This window comes from Heloderma suspectum, chromosome 1 (assembly GCF_057233095.1).
Source record: "Heloderma suspectum isolate Gila_16-S chromosome 1, 16-S_ref, whole genome shotgun sequence".
Lineage (NCBI taxonomy): Eukaryota > Metazoa > Chordata > Lepidosauria > Squamata > Helodermatidae > Heloderma > Heloderma suspectum.
Genome location: NC_139458.1, coordinates 288791996 through 288813673, shown reverse-complemented (window position 1 = coordinate 288813673; position 21678 = coordinate 288791996). Strand labels below are relative to the sequence as shown.

The following is a 21678-nucleotide window of genomic DNA, read 5'->3' as shown; positions in this document are numbered from 1 at the left end:
GTTAACCACCATTTGTTGTTATATTGACTATAAGCTGTTCAGATATCTTTTTGGTATGGGGCAGTATACAAATGTCATTAATAAATAAATGTGTTTGAAAATGTATGTAGAGACTATCTGGTCACAGGTGTCTACACCACCTCTAGTCTTATAGTAATGAACTCAAGCTTGGATTTCTTGTCTGAGATTGCTTTCGGCACTGAAGAAAGGAGAATCACTGTCATTGGTACATAACTAAAACGTTATCTGTAGACATTATGAGTATCAACTTGAAACAGCATTTGGCAGAGTCTCTCTGACTCTTACCATCGCATGTGAATGGTTTTCCAGTTGTCCCAGTCATTCCAGTAGGGGTAGAATTGATTCCCCAAAGCTGTAAGAGACATTGATTTAACAAATAATAATAATTAAGGATTTATACCTCATCACAGTTGAGGATTTCCTAGAAAATGAAGTTGTGGAAATCTGACAAAAAATGTTACGATTCCTCCCTGCCTCCAGTGCTGTTGGGTTGCCTTTGACCCTGTCCATTAACAGAGGGATAACGGATGGCCATCCCTAATGTAGAAGATTGAAGGTTCTGTTCCTAGTATCTCAGTTACAGCAAGGGTGCACAACTCTTTTGGCCTCGGGGGCTGCAGCAGGCTTCAGCAGTGGGCCTGGGGGCCATGCATGCACGCACGCACACACACATATTCACACACAGACACACGGACACTTGGGGTGGTGGGGAGGCTGCTAGTGTAGTCACTGAAGGAGGAGGTGACTAATGCCTCCTCTGCCCCTCCCAGCAACCCCAATGGACATTGCAGCTTACACACTATGCTAGCTGCTTCTTGGTCTCTGAAGAGGAGGTGGTGGCTTTAGCCTCATCCTCTCCTGGCAAACCTAATGGGGATCTCTGATTTCATGCTGCTAGTGGTAACATGGAAGCAACAATATTTATTTATTTAATTTATATTCCACCTTTCTTCCATCTTGGAACTCAAGGTGGCTACATGTGGTTCCCAGGTGGTCTCCCCTCCAAGCACTGACCAGACCCAAACCTGCTTTTCTGCATCAAGGGGGTGCATGTGGCCCATTGGCCTGCAGGTTGTGCACCCAAGCAGGACACGAGTGCAGCAGCACCCTCCTGTCCATGTTCCCCAGCAACTGGTGTACATAGGCATACTGCCTCTAATACTGGAAGTAGCATATGGCCATCAGGACTAGTAACCAGGGATGGCCTTATCCTCCAGGAGAAGTTACAGGATCTTAGGGAGCAGGTTTGGGAAAGACTTTGGCTTGAGAGCCTGGAGTTCTGTTGCCAGTTACAGTATATCGCATTGGGTTAGATGGACCATTGGTATAATTCTGTCAAAGGCAGCTCCTTACATGGCAAGAGCCATCCCTCTGAGTCTGTAAACGCTTCTTTTATTTCAGATACGATTGTGGATAAGTATAACCAGTTATCCAAAGCAGTGAATGATCGTAATGAGAAACTCCAGATCACTCTGACACGTTCACTAAGCGTTCAGGATGGATTGGATGAAATGCTTGATTGGATGAATGGTGTTGAGAAGAGTCTTGAGGAGCAAGGTCAAGTGCCTTTGAATTCTGCTGCTGTTCAGGATGTTATTAGCAAAAGCATGGTAAGTAGAATTTTAATAGGGCAAACTTCTGCTCCTAATGCTCAAATGAGACTTTTTGTGAAGGAATGAAGATAATTAAAATATGGTTTCAGTTGCCAGCAAATTTAGGTATTTCAGCTTAACACTAGGTTGCTTTTAGACAATTACTTTCTCTAGCGCCCATAGCGCATTTGCAGGTGACTGGCATGCTGACGTGCTAGCACACCAGACAACCAAAAGTGAGGTGTTCATGCAGACCACTGCTAGTCCAAATACACTGGCAATATCAGCACAGGGGGAATAGTGATGGCTGCAGAAAACCAGTGATGGTCTTGTCAACCCCTCAGGTAGGAGGTACTTCCCATTTCACTTTTGAGTTTGTGACTCTCACTGCTGTAGAAGCTTATTTCAGGAAGCACAGTTATTAACATCTGTTGCTGATCACTTTATCTACATAGGGGTGCACACATTATTTGGCTGTTTTCTCAAACTTCTTTATTTATTTCAGGCACTAGAACAAGACATTGTAGGTCGTCAAAGCAGTCTAAATGCCATGAATGAAAAGATGAACAAATTTATGGAAACGGCAGACCCATCCACAGCATCCTCTTTACAAGCTAAAATGAATGAGCTTTCTGCACGGTTTTGTGAATCAAATAATAAACAGAAGAAAAAACTTGAAGAGATGGAGGGTTTGAAGACCAAAGTGGAGCTGTTTGAGTGCCTGTCTGATAAACTTCAGTCATTCTTGGACAGGAAAACTCAGGTCTTCAGTGAGTCTGATGTCCCAAGAAAGGATGTTACTGAAATATCCCTATATGTGCAGGTACTATCTATTTGTAGTGATCTGAGTTCTATATCCCCACCTTAATGAGTAGTACAACAATGGATATAACTATGCCATCCACAATTATAAGGAAACCTGCTAAGTTTAAGGACTGAATTTTGAACACCAGGTCATGCAGTCGAGTATGAAGCAATTACTTTCTTGTCCATTTTGTAGGAAACCAACACAGAATTGATGGAGCAGAAAAAGGATCTTGAAGTTTTGCAACACCTCATTGAAGACCTTTCTCCTCATGCTCTTCCTGGGGACAAGTCATTAGTGCTAGAAAAAGTAAATGCCCTATCAAAGAAATTCAGGGAAATGGAAGAGACTATACGAGAAAAGTGAGTATAGTAATTTAATTTAGACATGTACATGATGGTGATGATGATGAAAATAAGGCTGCAAATGATTAAAGAATTTTTGCTGATTAATTGCCTTCTAATTGATATATCTTTAATTGCAATAAAAGAAATGTATGTATAACCAACGTTTCATTATAGGTGCCTTTTTGAAATAACGTTGCAGCTTCAAATGAGCTGCAAATGAGACTTCCTAATTATGTCCTACAAAAACATATAGGGTAGTTACAATATATTTTGCAATTTATAAAGTAAATAATGTGTTACTGGCTTACAGTGATATTCCAGAATTAAGAGACAATCACAATAAGAATATATAGGAAATGTTACTTGTTGGGCTGAAATCCAAAGGGCTGTGTGTGGTATTCTGCACGTACACTGTGGGTTTCCAAGCCCCCATTCCCACCACAGTCTCTCATAATCCTTGCTGCAGAGCAATGCTTGATGTGGTTTGTGGGGCCTCATCAGAAGGGGAAACTGACAATCTCCACTGCATGCACAAAGGTACTAGTCTTGGTCAAGGAGCTCTTTCAATCCTGATTATTATTACCTTTATGAAACAACTTCAGTACATGTTGGTGTTGTTAATGCAATTCATATCATAGGTTTATCTTGAAGGTTTTCTCCAAGTAATCCAGAGAACAGGGAGACTATATCTCCCATAAACCTTCTGTATTGTTTTTAATTACATAGAGAAAAGGACGTGTCTTCTTGCAAACAGCAAATGGATACATTCAAGCTTCATGTAGAATCTCTGAAGAAATGGATAGACGAGATGACTGAAAGAATTCCGGATACACAACCCTTGTTAAATACCGATACATTAAAGAAACATTTGCAAAGCACCAAGGTGAGCTATTTCTTGTAGTTGCAGAAATCCTTCAGTTAATGGGATTTGTATGACAATTAATTAAGCAAAAGTTGTCCCTCAGGCCTCAGAAACTAAGAAGAGTAAAGTCGGGAATGGGATCATCCCCTTTTTTATGATAACCGTGTAACACAGCTGCTCCAGTCCAGAACTCTATATGCATTCCAGTGACATGTGAGGCACATGCAAGGACTTACCCATCCACTCCAAAGGAGAGGGCCACTCACTGTTTGCAAAGTGATGTATTAAATGGGGGAGTTCTTCTGAGATGGCGAAGCTGAACTTGCAACCTTTGTTAGATTGGGACATTTTTGACTACGGTTCAGCAAAATCTGGTCGCTTTCCATACTACGAGAACTGGAACGGTTTAAATATTAACAAAGTGGTTGCTGTATTTTGGCAACAGTAACTGGGTTGGATACAGATTTAGTCATACCTAGAGTATGACTAAATCTGAAATCAATGGGATTTAAGTTAATCACGTCTTACTGAAATCCCATTCATCTGAATGGGTCTACTCTAAGCATGACTAAAGTTGGATCCTAGCCCATTGTCTGTACTTTAATTTTGCATTGGTTGTCGCTGTCTTTTGCAAGGCATCAGATTACATTTTTTTTTAATTGACACTTGTATTCTGGTGGGGACAGGGTGTTAAAACCGTTTCTAATATGCAACAATCACATAGGAGGATATGAAATTCATTTCCCCCACCGGTGAGTATCCACAGCTCATCAACATGCATCTGCAGTAGGAGGATAGGGCTTCCAGAGAAATTTGACTTCTGACATCTTACTTTTTTAAAGACCTTATGGACCATATATGATATGTGACAGCATGGGCAGATGGTGAAGGAAGGAAGCAGTGTGTCATGATAAGATAGTTTCTGGCCATGTTAGGTCCTTCAGAATGGAAATATGTTTTGTCTTTTGTCTTTTCTTTTTTTACAAATAGAGTTATAGTGACTGAAAATAACAATTTGCTAATTTCTTAGAATTTGGAAGATGAATGGAGTTCAAAGGCACCTGACATTCAGAAAATGGTTAGCAGAGGAACAGCATTATGTAACCTAATCAGTGCTGTGACTTCCCCTGCAAAGTCAAGGGGAGTAAAATCAGGTATGTTTAATGAATAAGCATAATAATGAGCATTTTATATGTTTAAAAATTACGTGTGAATAAAATACATAGTTTTACTATGTAAAACATACAGTATACATTGTTTTAACAAAAAGACATTGTTTTAAGAAATGCTTCCCAAATGAATGCTGTGTATGTTGAAAAAAAATATGGCAGCCAGATTGATAGTCTTGAAATGTAAGGGCCCCATTCTTGATTGATACTTGGCAGGACCAAAGAAATGGCAGATATGGTTTAAGAAAAACCTGATGCAGTACTACACAAATGATAAAAACAATATTGGTTTCTTCCTTTACTCACATTTGCATTTTTATTTAACTCGATGTTACCAGGAAACTTTTTTTTCACTACGGTATTTGGAGAATTTTTGTTTTTGTTGTTGTTGTTTTTACAAATAATTGACCCTAGTCCTGTAAATACCATGACCCTGTTTGTATAGGATTTTATTAATCCATGTTATAAAATTCCCTACTAGAGTTCAGCAAACATAACATTGTAATAACTTAGGGAAATCATATTCCCTGAGTGTACATCCCTACTGCAGCAAAGAGGGCGTGGGTGGATGGTAGAAGAAGTATGTTGTGCGTCATGATAAGGTTGTTTCTGGTCATGTTAAGTCTTTCAGAATGGAAATACGTTTTGTCTTGTTTACAAATGTCCTGTAGTTAGTGGCTGAAAACATAATAACATAAGTATTTCCTGAGTGTACATCCCTAATATAACAATCTAGTGAACCATTGTCCTACCATGTGCCTGCAACAAAGGATGCAAGGATGGCGAGCTCTAGAAAGAATTAGTGCCAGAAAATAAGTCTCCGTAACATAACACAATACTAGAGAAACCAGTGGAAAGCATATTTTTTCCAAACCTCTTCATCCTCTGATGCAACATCTGAAATGTCTGCCTATGGGTCCCATGGGTTTTCTACTCAGAGGGCTCCTTCACATTGAGCTTTTGTCCTGCGATTGCGATTGCTCCCTCATAGAAATGTGCAGGCTCTTCTTTACATGACGCTGTGGTCGTTCAGCATGTTTCCTGCACTAAATGCCTTTTGTTTCATTTTTAAATAGATAGCAGATAATGAGCTATCAAATTATCCCATTGTGTTCTGCTTCAGTTTCCTCTGTGAAAAGAGTAAAAGTGGCAAGAAGAGGAGTGAGATCAATGAAAGATAATGGAAGATTCAGATATGGGGAGGAGGGGGAAGGGGGTGGGGGGAAAGGAAGCACATGAAAAAGGGAGTCGTTGTGATCCCGCGTTTAAAACGGAAGCAGAAAGCCCCATTTTAAATGCAGGATTTTAGGCTGGTGTAGAGATGCCCGCTGTATATCCAGATGCTAGTTCCTCTTGCTCCTGGTCCTGCAGTCTAATACATAGTCCAGAGCCCAGGAAGTGTCCAAGGAAAATACTGGTACCATAAGTACCATTTGGCTCATGCAGGTCACACAAGTGCCTACTGGATTAATAGGGGACAGTGTAGGCTGATAGGGCCTGTTTATATGCACTGTGGGTTCCCTTTAAAAATGTAATTGGATCCTCCTAAATTACAGAATATCTTCACTTTCCATTCTGTAGTATCTATTAATTCCTAATACAATCAGCAGTAAAAGCCAAGAAACCTCAGGGGAAAGAACTGTAGAAACCTGAAGTGTGAATCAACCTTTTGTAGTAGTATCCACTCATACCAATAGTACAACTTGTACTGAAACAGTAATTGCACCAGCAGTACAATATTTGTACTGAAATGTTTAAAAGGATAAAAATGACTGTTCAGAATGTGCCCATGAAATTTGTTAATTGCTTCTGCATTGGCTTCATTATGAAAGCGCAAGTGTTGTGGGTTTTGTATTAGTGGAAATTCTTTCCACAGTGGGGAATATAGAAAGGTCTTACTATAGTATTATGAGAACATCTCGCTTACATGGCTGGCTTATTTTCTCTCACCATTTCCCAGCTGCCATTAGGCTAGCACTCACCTTCCAGCTGGTGGCGAGAGGTGAATATTTGGCCTTCTCCAAGGCAACCATTACTTCTGCTCCATTAAATCATCATGTTGAGGGTCTCTGCTTACATAGACATGCAATAAGTTCTACTGAGTGCTCTTATTCCCTTCATAAATAATGGGTACTTTGACACTTCATGAAATTGGCTTTGGAACAACTAAAAAAGGATGTTTTTGGAACCAGTTTTATGAAATGGGAAACTTGGTAAACACGAAACAAAGTGATGATTGGACAGTGGCTCTTTTTGTGCCAGAATTTAAGTTAGGACAACTTCTCATGCAACATTTTGTCTGTCCTAAAATCAGCTCAACATGATGTTTTGGGGTCCCATTCCACAATGCATAGTATTATAGACACAAAGTGTCTATTTTGAGTTGATGATGTAAGACAGCTTTCATTCATGATTTTGTACATGGGTACAGATGTCCCAGAACAAGACACGTGTACAAGAAGTCAGTTCTGTAAGGCACAAACATGCATTATATTCTGCTTTATAATATTCAAAGTGGATAATCAAAAAGGAAGCAGCCCCCAATTCCAAGCAGCAAATAATGGATATTTGCACCTTCACAGTTAGTATGTGACATGCATATTTTGTACTTAGGGCAGCTTCGAACCCAAAACTTTATACAGCAGTACTGATACCTAACAGCACAATCCTATGCATGTCTATTCAGAAGTCAGTCCCATTGAGTTCAGTGGACTTACTCCCAAGTAGGTATGTATAGGATTTCAGCCTGTCACTTTACCACTTTATCATGTGCCTTTGTCTCTACAATTATACCAAGTGAAACTAGTTACAAGAACATTTGGTTGAGCTGATCAAGGACTGATTTTGTCATGGGTAAAAGTATGTTTTTCCGTTAAATGTTTTTCTGTTACGAAGATCACACTTTTAACCAGACTACTCTTAAGCTGTGTAGCCCACTTGATACCAGTCTAAGACTTTAGAGAACTGGGTTCAAAGCCCAGTTCCAACACTGACTCTGCTGGATGACCTTAGGCAAATAATTATACAAGTCTCAGTTTTCCATTTGTACAATGGGAATGATAATTACCTGCTGTTTAGGGTTGTTTTCAAAATGAATAAAATAAAGTGTGTTAAAAATTTGGAAAATAAATTACCTATCTGTCTATTTTTACTGGTACATCCATGTGCAGATATCCCTGGGACCTAAATGGAGGAGGACAGGATAGGAGAAGGTCTCTACTGATGGAAAAGCCCCCTGTCCTGGCATAGAAACAGTGGGAAGTGAGAACAATTCTGTTCCGCCTCCCAACCTGTAAAACCCACCTGCCTGGATGAAAATTGCATATGGTTGCTTCTCTTCCCTTAGGCTTGAATAGGTTGGGAGGAATCATATTCACTGGATAAGAAGGAAGTATAGCTCAGGTCTCATTCAGCCAACGCAAAGGGTGCTTCCAGATGAAGGGCTGCTAGTAGTAACAATCAAAAGACATTGCACAGCTGTTCCGTCTTTTCTTCCTTAGTGGATTTTTTTTGTAAGAAAAAAAGAAGTGGTGGAAAAGCATGGGAGGGGTGGGGCAGTACAAACTGAAGGCAGCATCCTCCGGACCACTGTAAAATTCTGTGAATGAGGTCGTACAATAAAAGCCTGGTGCTTCCGGATGAGTCCATTGATAGGACAATTCTGCTGCCTTACTCGTTTCCTGCAGAATAATTATTTTGACAGCAGGGGCCTATCACCACGTTCTCAAGGTAAAGAGAGAACTGATTCCAAGGATCCCCAATCCTTTTTGTGGCAAGGTTCCTTCACCACCAAAAGACTGGAAGGGGATAGTAATTGGGCTCAGAGGATGCACTTCCTCTGAGTCTCATGCCCTCCTTTTCCCAGGAACCCACTTGTAAATAAAAGTAATACATCTGTTGAAGTATAATATATAGGTAGATACCTTGAAATGGCTGGGGTGGTATGCATGGTAATCACTTAAATTTTTTGTAGCGTGGCTTGAGTTAATCGCTCATTGTACAGTGCATGCTTGAAGATGAGGATTGTTAGTGCTCACTGCAGCCTGGTGCTTTCCCTAAAGTGTTTCTGAGTAAGAACTGTTGAGTAACAAGCTGGCCCTCATGAATATTAAGTGTTAAGAATAAATCCGTAACATTTATCACACAAGTGAGCCTGGGACTGTCTGGTGTATGGCATCTACAATCCCTCCCCCTCCCGGAGGGGGGGAATCGATTACATAAGGTACAAAGGTTCATGCAGAAGAATTACTTGCACGTAAAACATATAAAGAAAGATTTCCAATATAATTTCATGTTTCACTGGATGCAGTTATGTACAATTATGTTAAAACATTTGCAGGCATACTTCCAAAAACAAGCTATAGGGTGCAACCAGACATGACATGGAGAGATTTGTGATCAGACACTCCCATTATTTTTTAAAAGCTTAAGAGCAGCCATGGGTTCAGGAAGGAGGTGAGAACCCAGATCCAACTACAACACTGGGGGAGGGGAAATTTAACCTTTTATTTCTGCACACACAATATCTAAATATTTGGTCCCATGGGGCAAATAGCAGGTTTGATGGGGTGAACTTCGGACAATAACACTCCCCCATGGCTGCTATTAAATGTCTAAAAAACAATGGATGACCCAAGCACATATCTTTCCATATAACATCAACTTTGGCCTTTAGATTTGTTCAGAAAGGGATTCAAATGCCGAGAAAGCCTGGATGAATAGGATTTCATAGTATGTGAACAGAGATTCTCAATCTTCTCTTTTTCAGCTGGAGGTGAAAGGGCTAAAACTTTCTCTCCCAATCGGACAATAACACTCCCCCATGGCTGCTATTAAACGTCTAAAAAACAATGGATGACCCAAGCACATATCTTTCCATATAACATCAACTTTGGCCTTTAGATTTGTTCAGAAAGGGATTCAAATGCCGAGAAAGCCTGGATGAATAGGATTTCATAGTATGTGAACAGAGATTCTCAATCTTCTCTTTTTCAGCTGGAACTGGCACAATACTAAATGGTGAAGGAACAGCTCCAGGTACCCAGGGTTTCCTGCCAAACAAAGGTGGGTAATAGCTAATAATGGCACAACTAAATATAGTGAAGAAACATACAGTGGTCACAATTTCCCTGTTTTAATGGAACTTCCCGAAAACAGTCAAGATCCCGTAAGTAGCGGGGAACGTTTGCACTTTGTTGCACTTAGGGCCCATATATACACTCACATTTCAGTGTTATATTTTCAGTGGGTGAACAATCGGTTGTAGTTACTGAGTGTCAAGACAAGATCAGGACTTCTTGACTCACCTCTCTTTCATCCATGAACAAGTAATCACGTGTAAACAATAGCAGGGTTGTTATCTCTGTCAGCTAGAGTTCACTGTTCTAGAAAAGTGCCTTGAACTATCGAATGGCCCAAGATAGTAATCATATAAAGCTGCATATACTGGAGGGCCAAACTAGAATGTGGCACTGGAGTTTTTCACACTTGTTTTAACTCTGCTGCAGGTGTAAGGAGGAAACCTAGCTACCCAAGTTTGTTTTAACTAGAATTGGCAGTGATTGAACCTGGCATTTCAGGCCTGCAAAGCACATGGTCTGTCATTGAACTGAAGGCCTTCCTTCTGTGTAAATGGGATTTTGTGTCAGGATACCAACCCTGGAGATAACCTCTAAATGACAAAATCAGTAAACACTCCCTCATTTCAGTCTTTGATTAACAGTTTGATTTCCGTAATAAATCAGAAGCTAAAATACATTAGGGTGGTGATAACAAAGTAACTAGCCATGTTTCAAGAACATAATTTGACTGCATACAGGATATGTGCAGTGACCTGGAAGATGTTCTTCCTTAAGTCCTTATTCAATATTCTCCCCGTCACCTGCTGCCAACAGCCTAGTGATTGACTCAGGGTTCCCAGTCTACCCACATTCGGGCTTCAGCTGTGTAAGCAAAAATTAACAGTAATCAGTTATGTTGGTTATTATTTCATGCATGGATTCCAACTTTTAATATATAATGTTTGCACCTCACCAGATGTTCTGTCTAGTTCAATGTATTTTTTAATTAAACAAATAAACGTTTACCCACTTTTCTCTCAGAACTGACCACTGTCCAACATTACATGTCAACTGTAAGCCATAATTATGATGACTTGGGAGCAATACTGAAGGGAAAAAGATCAGAACTGGAATCCATGTTGTCAAATGTGCTAAACATTCAAGAAGAATCAAATTCAATGATGGAATGGCTGCAGAAAATGGATACTGATGCAACCAAATGGGAAACAGCTCTTCTTGATGGTGAAGCAGTTAAAGAACAAGTGGCTCAACATAAGGTAGCTTCTCTCTCTCCCTCCCTCTGTTCAGAACTATCAATTAAGGATAATTAATTTTCAAAGTGAGCTTCCTGTTCAGATTAATGGAGAGGGTCTGTTTAATAATGCATGAGTGACCATACTGCCATATACTAGCACTTTGCACAGACCCTTTATGGAAGTCTCATAAAAATGCCTACTGGGGACATAGAATAACCAGGCAAATTGCATACCTGCAATAAAAAATAGGTCACACCATTTCTATCAGAGCTGGCAGCCTAAAGAGATTAAGGAGCCATCTTGATGAAGCATCCCTTTTGCCAAAAATATTGGTTTTATGCATTCTCAAGCCTCACATGTTCATTCTTCACAGCTGTTTGAAACGGAATTGAAACAGAATGAGAATAAAGTGCAAGAGCTGAAGGATAGAGTCACAGAGCTGCTAGAGAAGAACCCAGACTCTCCTGAGGCACCTAAATGGAAACAGATGTTGGATAAAATAGGTATTGTGCTGTGCTTGCTCTAGGCATCAGGTGGAGGCTTGCAATTGATACACATGATTTGTTTAATGAGAATAGCCCCAACCTGCTTCTGTTTTAATACCTCTAACAGTACTGTACTACTTTTGCAGCACCATCTATGCCAGCTTTTCCCAACCACCAGTTCTGTTGGACTACAACACCCATCACCTCAACAGAGTGGCACCATGGTCAGCCTTGCTGAGGATGATGGACATTGTAGTCCAGCACATTTGGAGAGCTCCAGGTTCGGGTAGGCTGGTCTGTACAGCCATATGCCACAGTATTTACTCTGGTGCAATCCTGTTCTGTATGGAGCCTTTGGCTATAATCCTGCATACAGCTATATATGTATGCATATTTTTTTTGTTAAATTTACATCCTGCTTTTCTTCCATCTCATTCAAGGTGACATACCTATTCTGTATTTCAACTAACACAACTATCTTAGAAGAGCTTCATAGCTGGACTGTTTTAAGTATTGTAATTCTGTTGTTGCCCTGGATGCACACATAATTTTTGTTGTGTTAATTAAGCCAATAAAAGGGTAATAACATTGTGGAGCTAGCATGTGAAGCAGCCCTTTGGGTATTTTGTCATGATCTTTTCCATGCTATAATGCATTTTTTTCTGTCAAGTGTGGGGTTTTAGTGCCACCTGGCCATTTTTTAAAAACATCCTCCTTAACGTTTTTGCCAGAAATTAAGAAAATGACCATGTTTAGACAATGAGTGTATGCAATACAGGGTGTGTGTGTTTTTTCTTCTCGGAGTCACTATACCTCAAAATAAATGTTAGCTTGAAAGCCATCCTTTCTTCGAGGGGGTAATTATATAACAAGTACTCTGGTTATGAAAGTTTAAAAAATGTAACAGTGGGAGGCAACTCTAAAGGAAATTAAGCCAAATATATATAGACAAACCTGAAACAAAATTAACTGCAGTTTAACATAGATGGATGCAGATTACATAAATAAACAAGCTTTATTTTGCTGTGCTGGAAAAAAAGACATTTATAGCCTTCCCAATAATAACAAAATACCTTGTACAGGAAGAAGCAAGAAAGAAACTAAAGCATGACACAGACATAAATGTGAGTTAATATCACAGGAACATAAATTCTTCTTCCACTTAAAGTTTCAGGACTTCACTGGCTGCATTCAGGCATAATGCTGTCATCGTTTGTTTTCAATATAGCTTGTTGAGGGAGCCAGGATCCCACTCACGGATGATCAAACACACCATGGTTTGTTTCACCTAATATTGGTTTTCTCTGTGAATACACGGCTGTTAAACCAAAGAACTTTGCAGCAGCCATGGACTGGCAAGGTGTCAACATATAACTAGTTCTGTTGCCATTGAGCAACTGCAGAAATGGGGCAGGGAATACAAACACTCTCATCCGCAGAGAGCTTTGGCCACTCTTTGCAAGCCCCTGAGCAAAACACAGTCCTGTAGCTTTTCTTTGTTAACCCATTCCTCCCAAACAAAGGTCCTTCCTGCTGTAGCCACACTTTCAGTAAAGACACAATGTGTGCCCCCCCCCAAAAAAAACCCTGTACTAGTGAACAAGCAGAAGAATAGGTGTTAGCAATAACTTGATAACTTGGGTCCTTGAGACAGAAAAGAGGGTGCTTGGATTATTGCATGAACAGAGTTTAGCAGGAGGTGAGTCAGTGGCTATGGTGGTGGTTGGGGGAGGCTTTTAGAACACGCTGTACAACTGCATTTGTTCAGTTGTTGGTATAACTTCCTAAGAGTAAGCTATGCTGTTAACCAGGGGTGGGGAACCTCTTTCAGGGCTGAATTCAATTTTGGAGAAGCTCTTGGGAGCAGCATTCAGGTAGTCAGGAGGGCCAAAGGCAAAGGGTGTGTGGCCAAAGGCAAAAGCAGTGGATCCAAAAATACAAAAAATGCAAGCATATTGTAGCGTAAAGCTCCTACTGCCAGTAACTCAGCCTTAGGAGAGGCATTTCACCCTTTTAGAATGTGGGGGGGGGGAACTGCTCAAAAGCCAGGAAACCACCAAATGATTGGTGGCTGGGGGAAAGGGGAATGGCCAGCTGGGGACCCCAGGAAGGCCAGATTGGGAGCACAGGCCTGAGGTTCCCCAGCCCTGTTTTAACATATGTCCTTCATTAGATATGGGTTAAAACACCTGTGGTCCCTTAATTTTTCCTCCTCTCATAAAGCTGCTGCAGAGCTAGCCAGCTAGTCTGGAGAGGGAGAACCTGTCAGTGAGTAGGCAGGGAAAAGGAGCCTGTTGCCAGCTAGACTGAGTGGGGAGGGAGGGGTCTGTGAGAGTCCCTTCACTGTGTGAGCATTTTCTAGCCACTCAGCAGAGTGATGCAACAAACTACAGTAGGGCCAGATACCAAGCGTGGACATAATGACAAACCACAGCTAACGTAAGCTGAGATTCATGAAGAAACTTTGACTATGGTTTCAGATTGTGGTGTGTTGAACCCAAACAAACCATAGTTGGCAGAGGTGGATTCGGACATACAAACAAACCAGAGTTTAGCTAAACAAGCCATGGTTAATCATTATGTCTGAACCCAGCCACTGTGTATGTGAGCTGGCATGTGACAAATCACTGCCAAAACTCCTATCTGTAAAGCTATGCTGGTAAGTTCCTTAAAGTGGGCACAGGAAGAAGGTGTATTTCTAAGCTTGTATGAATTGCCTTGCTGATCAGACCAAAGATCTATTTAGCCTGGCAGTCCTTCCTCCAGGTGACAGCCAAGCACCCTTGGATCATTTGAAACAAAACTATGTGGAGATAGTTCGTGTGCCAAGCTGTTTATGTAAAGTGATTGCTTCCCATGTATTTGTGGCAAGTTTTGGCAAAGCTTTGAAAATACCCGAAAAATGTGTTTGTAGCGGCATGATGAAAATTGACACAACTGCATGGAGAACTGCAAGCTAGGCAGAGCAACCCCCATTAAATTGTGTTTCAAGTGGCATTTCAATCGAACAGTTGAAATGAGGGATTTTTTGAATAACTTCTCTGTCTCACACCAAGTGTAACTATTTTAATGATATTGGACCAGTTTAGATGAACTTACTTGCTACCCATAGTGGTCCAAACATTACAACTGATTTATGAGATTTAATCACTGGTCTAAGATTTTCTATAAGGACATTATATAATATGTAATTTAAAATGTTATTTTTATTTTGCCATAGATTCCAAATGGAAAGAACTCCGCCAGGTAGCAGCTGACAGACAGAAAAAACTGGAAGAGTCATCAAATTATCTGACCCTGTTTCAGACAACCGAAGCTCAGTTGAAACAATGGCTGGTGGAAAAAGAATTAATGGTCAGCGTGCTTGGACCACTGTCAATTGATCCAAACATGCTGAACACACAGAAGCAGCAAGTTCAGGTGAGCTCTTGATTCCATTTCATATTGTTTTGTAGAACAGTACTTGCACTTCCTTGACCCAAAGTATTACTGGCATGGCCTCATGGTATGACTCAGTCAGCAGAAGTTTGCTGACCAATTTATCTACAAAACTTAATTTAATTGGGGCGGCGGGTGGGGGGGTTGCAGACATTTCTCAAAACAAATACGAAGTTCTCAAAACAAATATGAAGGGTCCAAAGACCAATCCATTTTCTAAAATAATCGGCACAGGCTGTATTCCTAAAAGGAGATAATATTTATTAAGTCTTGCTGTTATTTCTTCATAGGCATGTTGAAATTTGCCTTTTTCAGCACTTAGACATTTTATAAGGATTTCAGTACCCTTGGTTTTGAGTTTCATTGAACTACACATAATGGCATCCATCCAGATAAAGTTAGTTATGACTAAATCCCATTGAGAGCTAGGAGACTTAAGTTAGGCACTTAAGCTTTTGCCCACACACTGATTCTCCCTTCCAAATACCCCCGCCCCCAGTTTTTATCCCCCCTCCCCAGCAGGGTTCCAAAGTGAGATCTGGCAGGGTGGGGGAGGACACACAACTTGGGGAGATTTGCTAGGGAGATTCAAAACACATAGGAGGTTTACAGCACCCTTCTAGCCAATTCTCCCCTCCAAGCCCCCCCCCCCCACACACACACTTCCCATTAAATTGGCAAAGATAGGGCTGGGAGCACCCATTTGCAGCGATATGGTTGTCTGCTGTTAGAAGTCAAGCAAGACACTCACCCCAGCCATGAGTTATAAGGGCCAGTTTACAATGCATGTTCGTCACTCATGGTTCTGTGACTTGCAGCTAACATATGAATTTCTTGAATGTAGGAGTTTTGGTTGTGGTTGTGCCAGGTGATATGAAAGCTCTTATTAGATCTTTGATGACTGCTTCATCAACATGTGTCAACACTTAAACTGATTAATTTAAACACTGACTTTAAAAGTGACTTTTACCAGTGACTGAAAAAGGAGGTGAGATGATGCAAATCAGGCACTGTACGGTGCATACCCATCCTAAGTGATATTTTCTGCATGGTGGAGTTGACAAGGGTGCACGTGTCCTCCTCAACATGGGTTGTAGCACTGGATCAGCAAGTGTCTGGACCAGATCTCAGGGATGAATGTGCGTATGTGAACTTGCCTTCATATTACACTGACGAAACAACTTTCTTTCTTTTTTTATGACCAAGAGCTATTCACTTTCTCAACAAACTGGGATGCTAAAGTAGAGAAATAGCTGCTAACTGTTTGGAATAAATGTTTCCTTGCACTTTCCTGAAATTGATATTCAAATACTCTCTCCTCAGATTCTGCTCAAAGAGTTCGACACTCGACAACCCCAGTATGAACAGCTGGCCACAGCAGGACAAGGGATACTGGAGAGACCAGGTGAACACCTGCCTTCTCATGAAACAGTGAAGCAGCAACTGACCGCTGTAGCACAGAAATGGGATGGCTTAACAGAACGGCTGAGTGACCGATGCGGCCGAATTGAGCAAGCCATTGTCAAAAGCACAGAGTACCAAAGTTGTCTGAAAAACCTTTCTGAGAAACTTAGTGCCTTGGATAATAAACTCAGTAAGAGCCTGGCTGTCAGTACAGACCCTGATGCTGTGAAGCAGCAGCTGGAAGCGGCCAGAGAAGTGAAAGAAGAAATAGAACAGGAAATAACCAACATAAATGCTGCTCAAGTCCTGTGCGAGGAATTGTCAGTGCTGGTGGCAGAAGATTACTTGAAAGCAGAACTCGCTAGGCAATTAGATGGTGTCATAAAACCCTTTAAGGATATGGAACGAAAAGCAGGTTAGTGTCAAAGCAAAAGAGGACAAACAAAAAATCATAATAGTGGGGGAAACTGTTTGTTTAATTTCCCTGAACAAAACCTGACTTTGCCAGTTATCCCCCAAACACTTCTGAGCAGTGTCTGGAAGGAAATGAGATGATATCCAGGGCCTAGATTGTACGGATGGTTTGGTGGGTAGAGCTGCATTTTTCTAGCCTTCGCCAACTACTTGGATCTCTCTATTTGAGATGCCAAATAAGATCTATGGTTGACAGTTGATTGACCACATATTCACCAACAGTGTTTCCCACATGGTGATTAAATGCTCTGCTGAGTTGCTCCTCTGTGTACAAACATCACTTAGGAAAATGTAACACATATATTTTTTCATTCTGTGCATCTTTGTATTGCACATAGTACAGTTTCAGGCAGATTTACAGCGGGTTCCAGCATCTTGGTAAGTCATGCAATGGGAAGCATTCCTGAGTTTCAGACCCAGACAAGGGGGTCCCATCGGATGAGCTGTAATGCCATAATGCAGGGGTGTTGAACCCCTTCCAGCCAGAGGGCTGAATTCAATTTTGGAGAAGCTCTTGAGGGCCACATTCCAGTGATGGGCAGGTCGAAAGGCAAAACGGGGCAGAGCCAAAGGCAAAGGATGAAGAACTAAAATACCCCAAATACCTGTATGTTTTAGCTTAACGCTCTTACTGCTAGTAACTAAGTTTTAGGAGAGGCATTTCAACCTTTTAGAATGGGGGGAAATATTCACAACAATCAGGAAATCACCAAACGATTGCCAGTCAGGGGAAAGGGGATGGAGCCTGGGGAAGGGGGCATGGCCTTCTTGGTAACCCCGGAGGACTGAATTTGTACACCAGGCAGGCCAGTTTTGGCCTGCAGGCCTAAGGTTCTGCACCCCTGCTGTGATGGGTCTGGCAGTGCTCTTTGGTTGCACTTTCTGTAACTGGGTTTTGAGGGAGCGATGCAAGCTTGACATGTTGTACTGTATCTCATTTATGTTTGTGATATTTATTACCAAAGTACATGAAGACATCTGAGGTCAGTGATAATATTGGGCTGGGCACATGATTAGTTCTCAATTCTCAGGTTTCTCCCTGTTGTCAAGAGTTTTGCTCCTTCTGACCTTATTTTAGACTGCAAAATTATCTTCCAAGCTACTGTTGTTCTTCAGATGTTACACTGTGTTCTTCAGACAACAAGCTCCAGTGATGAACACTGTTTTGTAAGAGCTATCACATTGCAAAAGGATGTATTTTCCTAGAACATAGCTTTTTCCCTTGACTGAAATAAAATTCACCATAATCCTAGCACCAAGTGCCTATATACATCAGGTTTTAAACTATCTTGTTTTGGTCTTCTGCAGGCAATCACATTGAGCAACTTCAGTCAACATATGTTAGTTCTCATCAGTTCCAACAAATGTCTAAAGAATTTCAAGCCTGGCTGGACAAAAAGAAAGAAGAACAGAATCTGTCTTGTCCCATTTCTACTAAGCTGGAGTCTCTGTGGTCATTAATTGATGATCAGAAAGAGTTCAAGGTGACATTATTTGACCAGATTGGTTCTTATGAAAAAATAATTGCAGAAGGTGAAAGTCTCCTCCAGAAGACTCAAGAGGCAGAGAAGGCAGAGCTGCAGTCCCAGCTGAACTTGCTCAAAAGTAACTGGGATGAAATAAACAAGCAAGTTAAAGAAAGGCAAGATAAGTTAAATGATTGCCTGGAAAAAGCCCTCAGATACAAAGAGCATGTAGAAAACCTGCAGCCCTGGATAGCAAAGTGCCAAAGACACCTGTCTGAAATCAAAATGGGCATAGATCCTGATGAGCTAGAGAATTCCATCACACAGGTGAAGACCTGGCAGAAGGACTTGGACAAGCACCAAGGAATGGTGGAGCTTCTAAGTAATGTAGCAGAGGCTTTCCTCAGCGCCTGTCAAACAGATAAAGACATTGTTGAAGAGGAAAAGGCACTGCTGATGCAGAAAATGGATATGGTAACAGAACAACTGCATAGTAAAAGAGATGGTCTAGAAAAGATGGCTCAGAGACTAAAAGAGTTTCAAGAAACATCCAAGGAAGTTAAAGAGCAGCTGAAGAGTGTCAGAGAGCAGCTAGAAGCACATGATTCTCTCAAACCCCAGACTTACAGCAACAAACACTTGACAATTATGCAGACTCAGCAGAAAGCACTTCAGACCTTAAAGACTCAAGTGGACCTGACAAAAAAACTTGCTCAAGTACTGGTGGGGGATGCTTCAGATTCGTCGGGTGTCTCTGACCTCTTATTGCAAGCAGAAGCATTAGAAGGCGAATACAGCTCTGTTAGTCAGCAGGTTGAAGATAAATGTTCCTTCCTGGAGACTAAACTTCAGGGAATTGGCCATTTCCAAAACACCATCCGAGAGATGTTTTCTCAGTTTGCAGAGTTTGATGATGAGTTGGATAGTATGGCTTCTGTGGGTAGGGATCTGGTCACCCTGCAAGCACAGCGAGAGGATATCAAGACTTTCCTGAAAAAATTGGAGAGACTCATAGCCAGTAATGAAAATGCAAACAAGACATGTAAAGTGATGTTAGCAAGTGAAGCTGAAGCTTCTCCTGATCTTGCTGGTATCAAAAGGGACTTGGAGGCTTTGAATAAGCAATGCAACAAGTTACTCGACAGAGCAAGAGCCAGAGAGGAGCAGATTGAAGGGACTATTGACCGCGTTGAAGAATTCTATAGCAAACTAAAGGGTTTTTCCAAACTACTTGGGGAAGCTGAAGAACATGAAGAGTCCCAAGGTCCTGTGGGAATGGAAACGGAGACAATTAATCAACAGCTAAATGTTTTTAAGGTAAGAAGTTTTTTCCTCTGTTTTTGGAATATAATTTTTCAAATACTGAATTACAAAACAATGTATGGGTAGATAAAATGAACAGTAATAATGAGAGTGTTGTGAAGTGAGAGCTGCTCAAGAGTTAGACCCAAAAGAACAAGTGATTTTACTCCATGTTGATCCCACTGTTTCAGCTCATAGATCATGTGCTGGCCAGTCAGTGTCGTAGGAATTAACATACAAGTAATGTTCCGTTTGTCCCAACAGAGGGTGCTTTTTGCTTGTTTTAGGCTGAGTATGTTTTAATAACACTTATTCCACCCAACACATTCTCAGCTTAAGAACTAAGGTTTTTTTTAATAAGCAAGATTCTTGTTAATGGATTAAGATATTCCCTCTAACTTTAAAGGAGAAATAAAATAACATCGCAAAGAAACAGTCACATCTTTAAATATTTATCTGCACTGCCGTGATTAAGACTTCAGTTGTCTGACAACTTAGCACAGCCTTCCCCAACCTCGGGGCCTTCAGATGTGTTCGACTACAACTCCCATTGGCTTGGAATGATGAAGGTTGTAATCCAACACATCTGGAGGCCACCAGTTTGAGGAAAGCTGGCTTAGGAACTGAAGCATTGTATTATCTTTGTGATGTTGTTTTAAAGCATTATGTCCATAGAAACTTGCCCATAATTCAGCTTTGGAGATCTTCAGCTTCCTGGGTTTTTTCCTTCCTCCTCTTTCTCACATTTATCATGATTACTGGTAATTTTAAAGCTAGCTGATGAACAAGCCAAGTTCAAATGCACAGTCATGGAGTTGTATCCAGTGTTGGTTTCGTTTGAATCCCATTCATTTCAGTGGATCTACTCTAAGTAGGATTAACATTGAATACAACCCATGGTTCTGTCCAAGCACCCAGAAGGACTGTGAAGCTTTTATAACTCCAGAATGCTGGATCTCTAGAAATCGGAGTTCTTTAAGAAACTTTACAGTTCCTTTGCTTGCAGCTGATACTATACCTCCTGCCCAGGAGGCTGAATGCTGCATGGTGGAAGTCTTCTCATGAACGAACCACTGGATGTTGGGGTAGCCTCTCTTCCACGCCCTTGCGAAATGCAGCCAGAGTCTTTTCCCCAAGAGCAAGACAAAACATAACGAACACAGTCTCAAGCATCCCACGCCCCAGAGGCACTGTACAGGCATGCAAGAAGAAATTGATCCTACCCTGAATAGTGTGTTAATATCAAGCCATTCCAAATAAAAGACAATGGGGAGAAGAGCTGAACAGGCTGTATTCTCTCTGACAGCTGGTACATAAACATGTATCTGCACTGGATATTTATTTCATTTATTTACTGCCCTTTAGGAAAGATCAGCCCTTCTGTGAAAGAGTGAAGGTGAGGTCAAGCAAAGTCCCGGGGGAAGGCCAAGAAGACCGAGATAAGCATTTGTTCCAGGGGTTGTCCAAGAATTATGGCCTGGGATCATGCCAAGTATTATGTAGTCAGGAGGGTCTGTCCAAGCTAGGTTCCCAGGATCAGGAAAAGTACCGATCAGGCAGGCCAGCAAAACGAAGGAGTATGGAGGTGAGGTGAGGCAAAGGCAATAAGCCAGTGTCTACAGTTGTTCTGTTGAAGGATAGTTCTGGTTTCTGTCTTGTGACCCAGGCTGTCATCCAAAAAAGCTGTCTGGCAAGAATTTGTTTTAGTCTCTGCTGAGTCCAAGATTCCCCAATGGCTGAAGGGAAAGGAAATTAACCTGTATTGGACTCCAGGGCTTAAAGTTTCATTCCATAGTGGCTTAGCAGGAGAATAGAAATACCCTAGCATAGGGGTGGGGAACTTCTTTCTGCCTGAGGGCTGAATTCAATTTCAGAGAAGCTCTCAGGGCCTCAGGGCCCACATTTCGCGGGTGGGTGGGGCCAAAGGCAAAGGGGGTGGGACCAAAATACAAAAAATATTAGTGTATTGTAGCTTAAACCTCTTACTGCCAGTAACT

The 21678-nt window shown here is 41.2% G+C and overlaps 1 protein-coding gene across 1 annotated transcript in view; it reads left to right on the top strand.

Moving 5' to 3' along the window:
- LOC146359210 (dystonin-like) overlaps positions 1-21678 on the top strand; it is a 422334-nt gene that overhangs the window by 287799 nt on the left and 112857 nt on the right. The window contains exons 52-62 of the mRNA XM_084826836.1: positions 1423-1631; positions 2119-2436; positions 2614-2780; positions 3492-3648; positions 4658-4781; positions 9792-9860; positions 10898-11133; positions 11486-11615; positions 14818-15017; positions 16359-16854; positions 18222-19696. Of these exons, the coding sequence (XP_084682962.1) occupies positions 1423-1631; positions 2119-2436; positions 2614-2780; positions 3492-3648; positions 4658-4781; positions 9792-9860; positions 10898-11133; positions 11486-11615; positions 14818-15017; positions 16359-16854; positions 18222-19696 (3581 nt within the window). The remainder of the gene's footprint in view (positions 1-1422; positions 1632-2118; positions 2437-2613; positions 2781-3491; positions 3649-4657; positions 4782-9791; positions 9861-10897; positions 11134-11485; positions 11616-14817; positions 15018-16358; positions 16855-18221; positions 19697-21678) is intronic.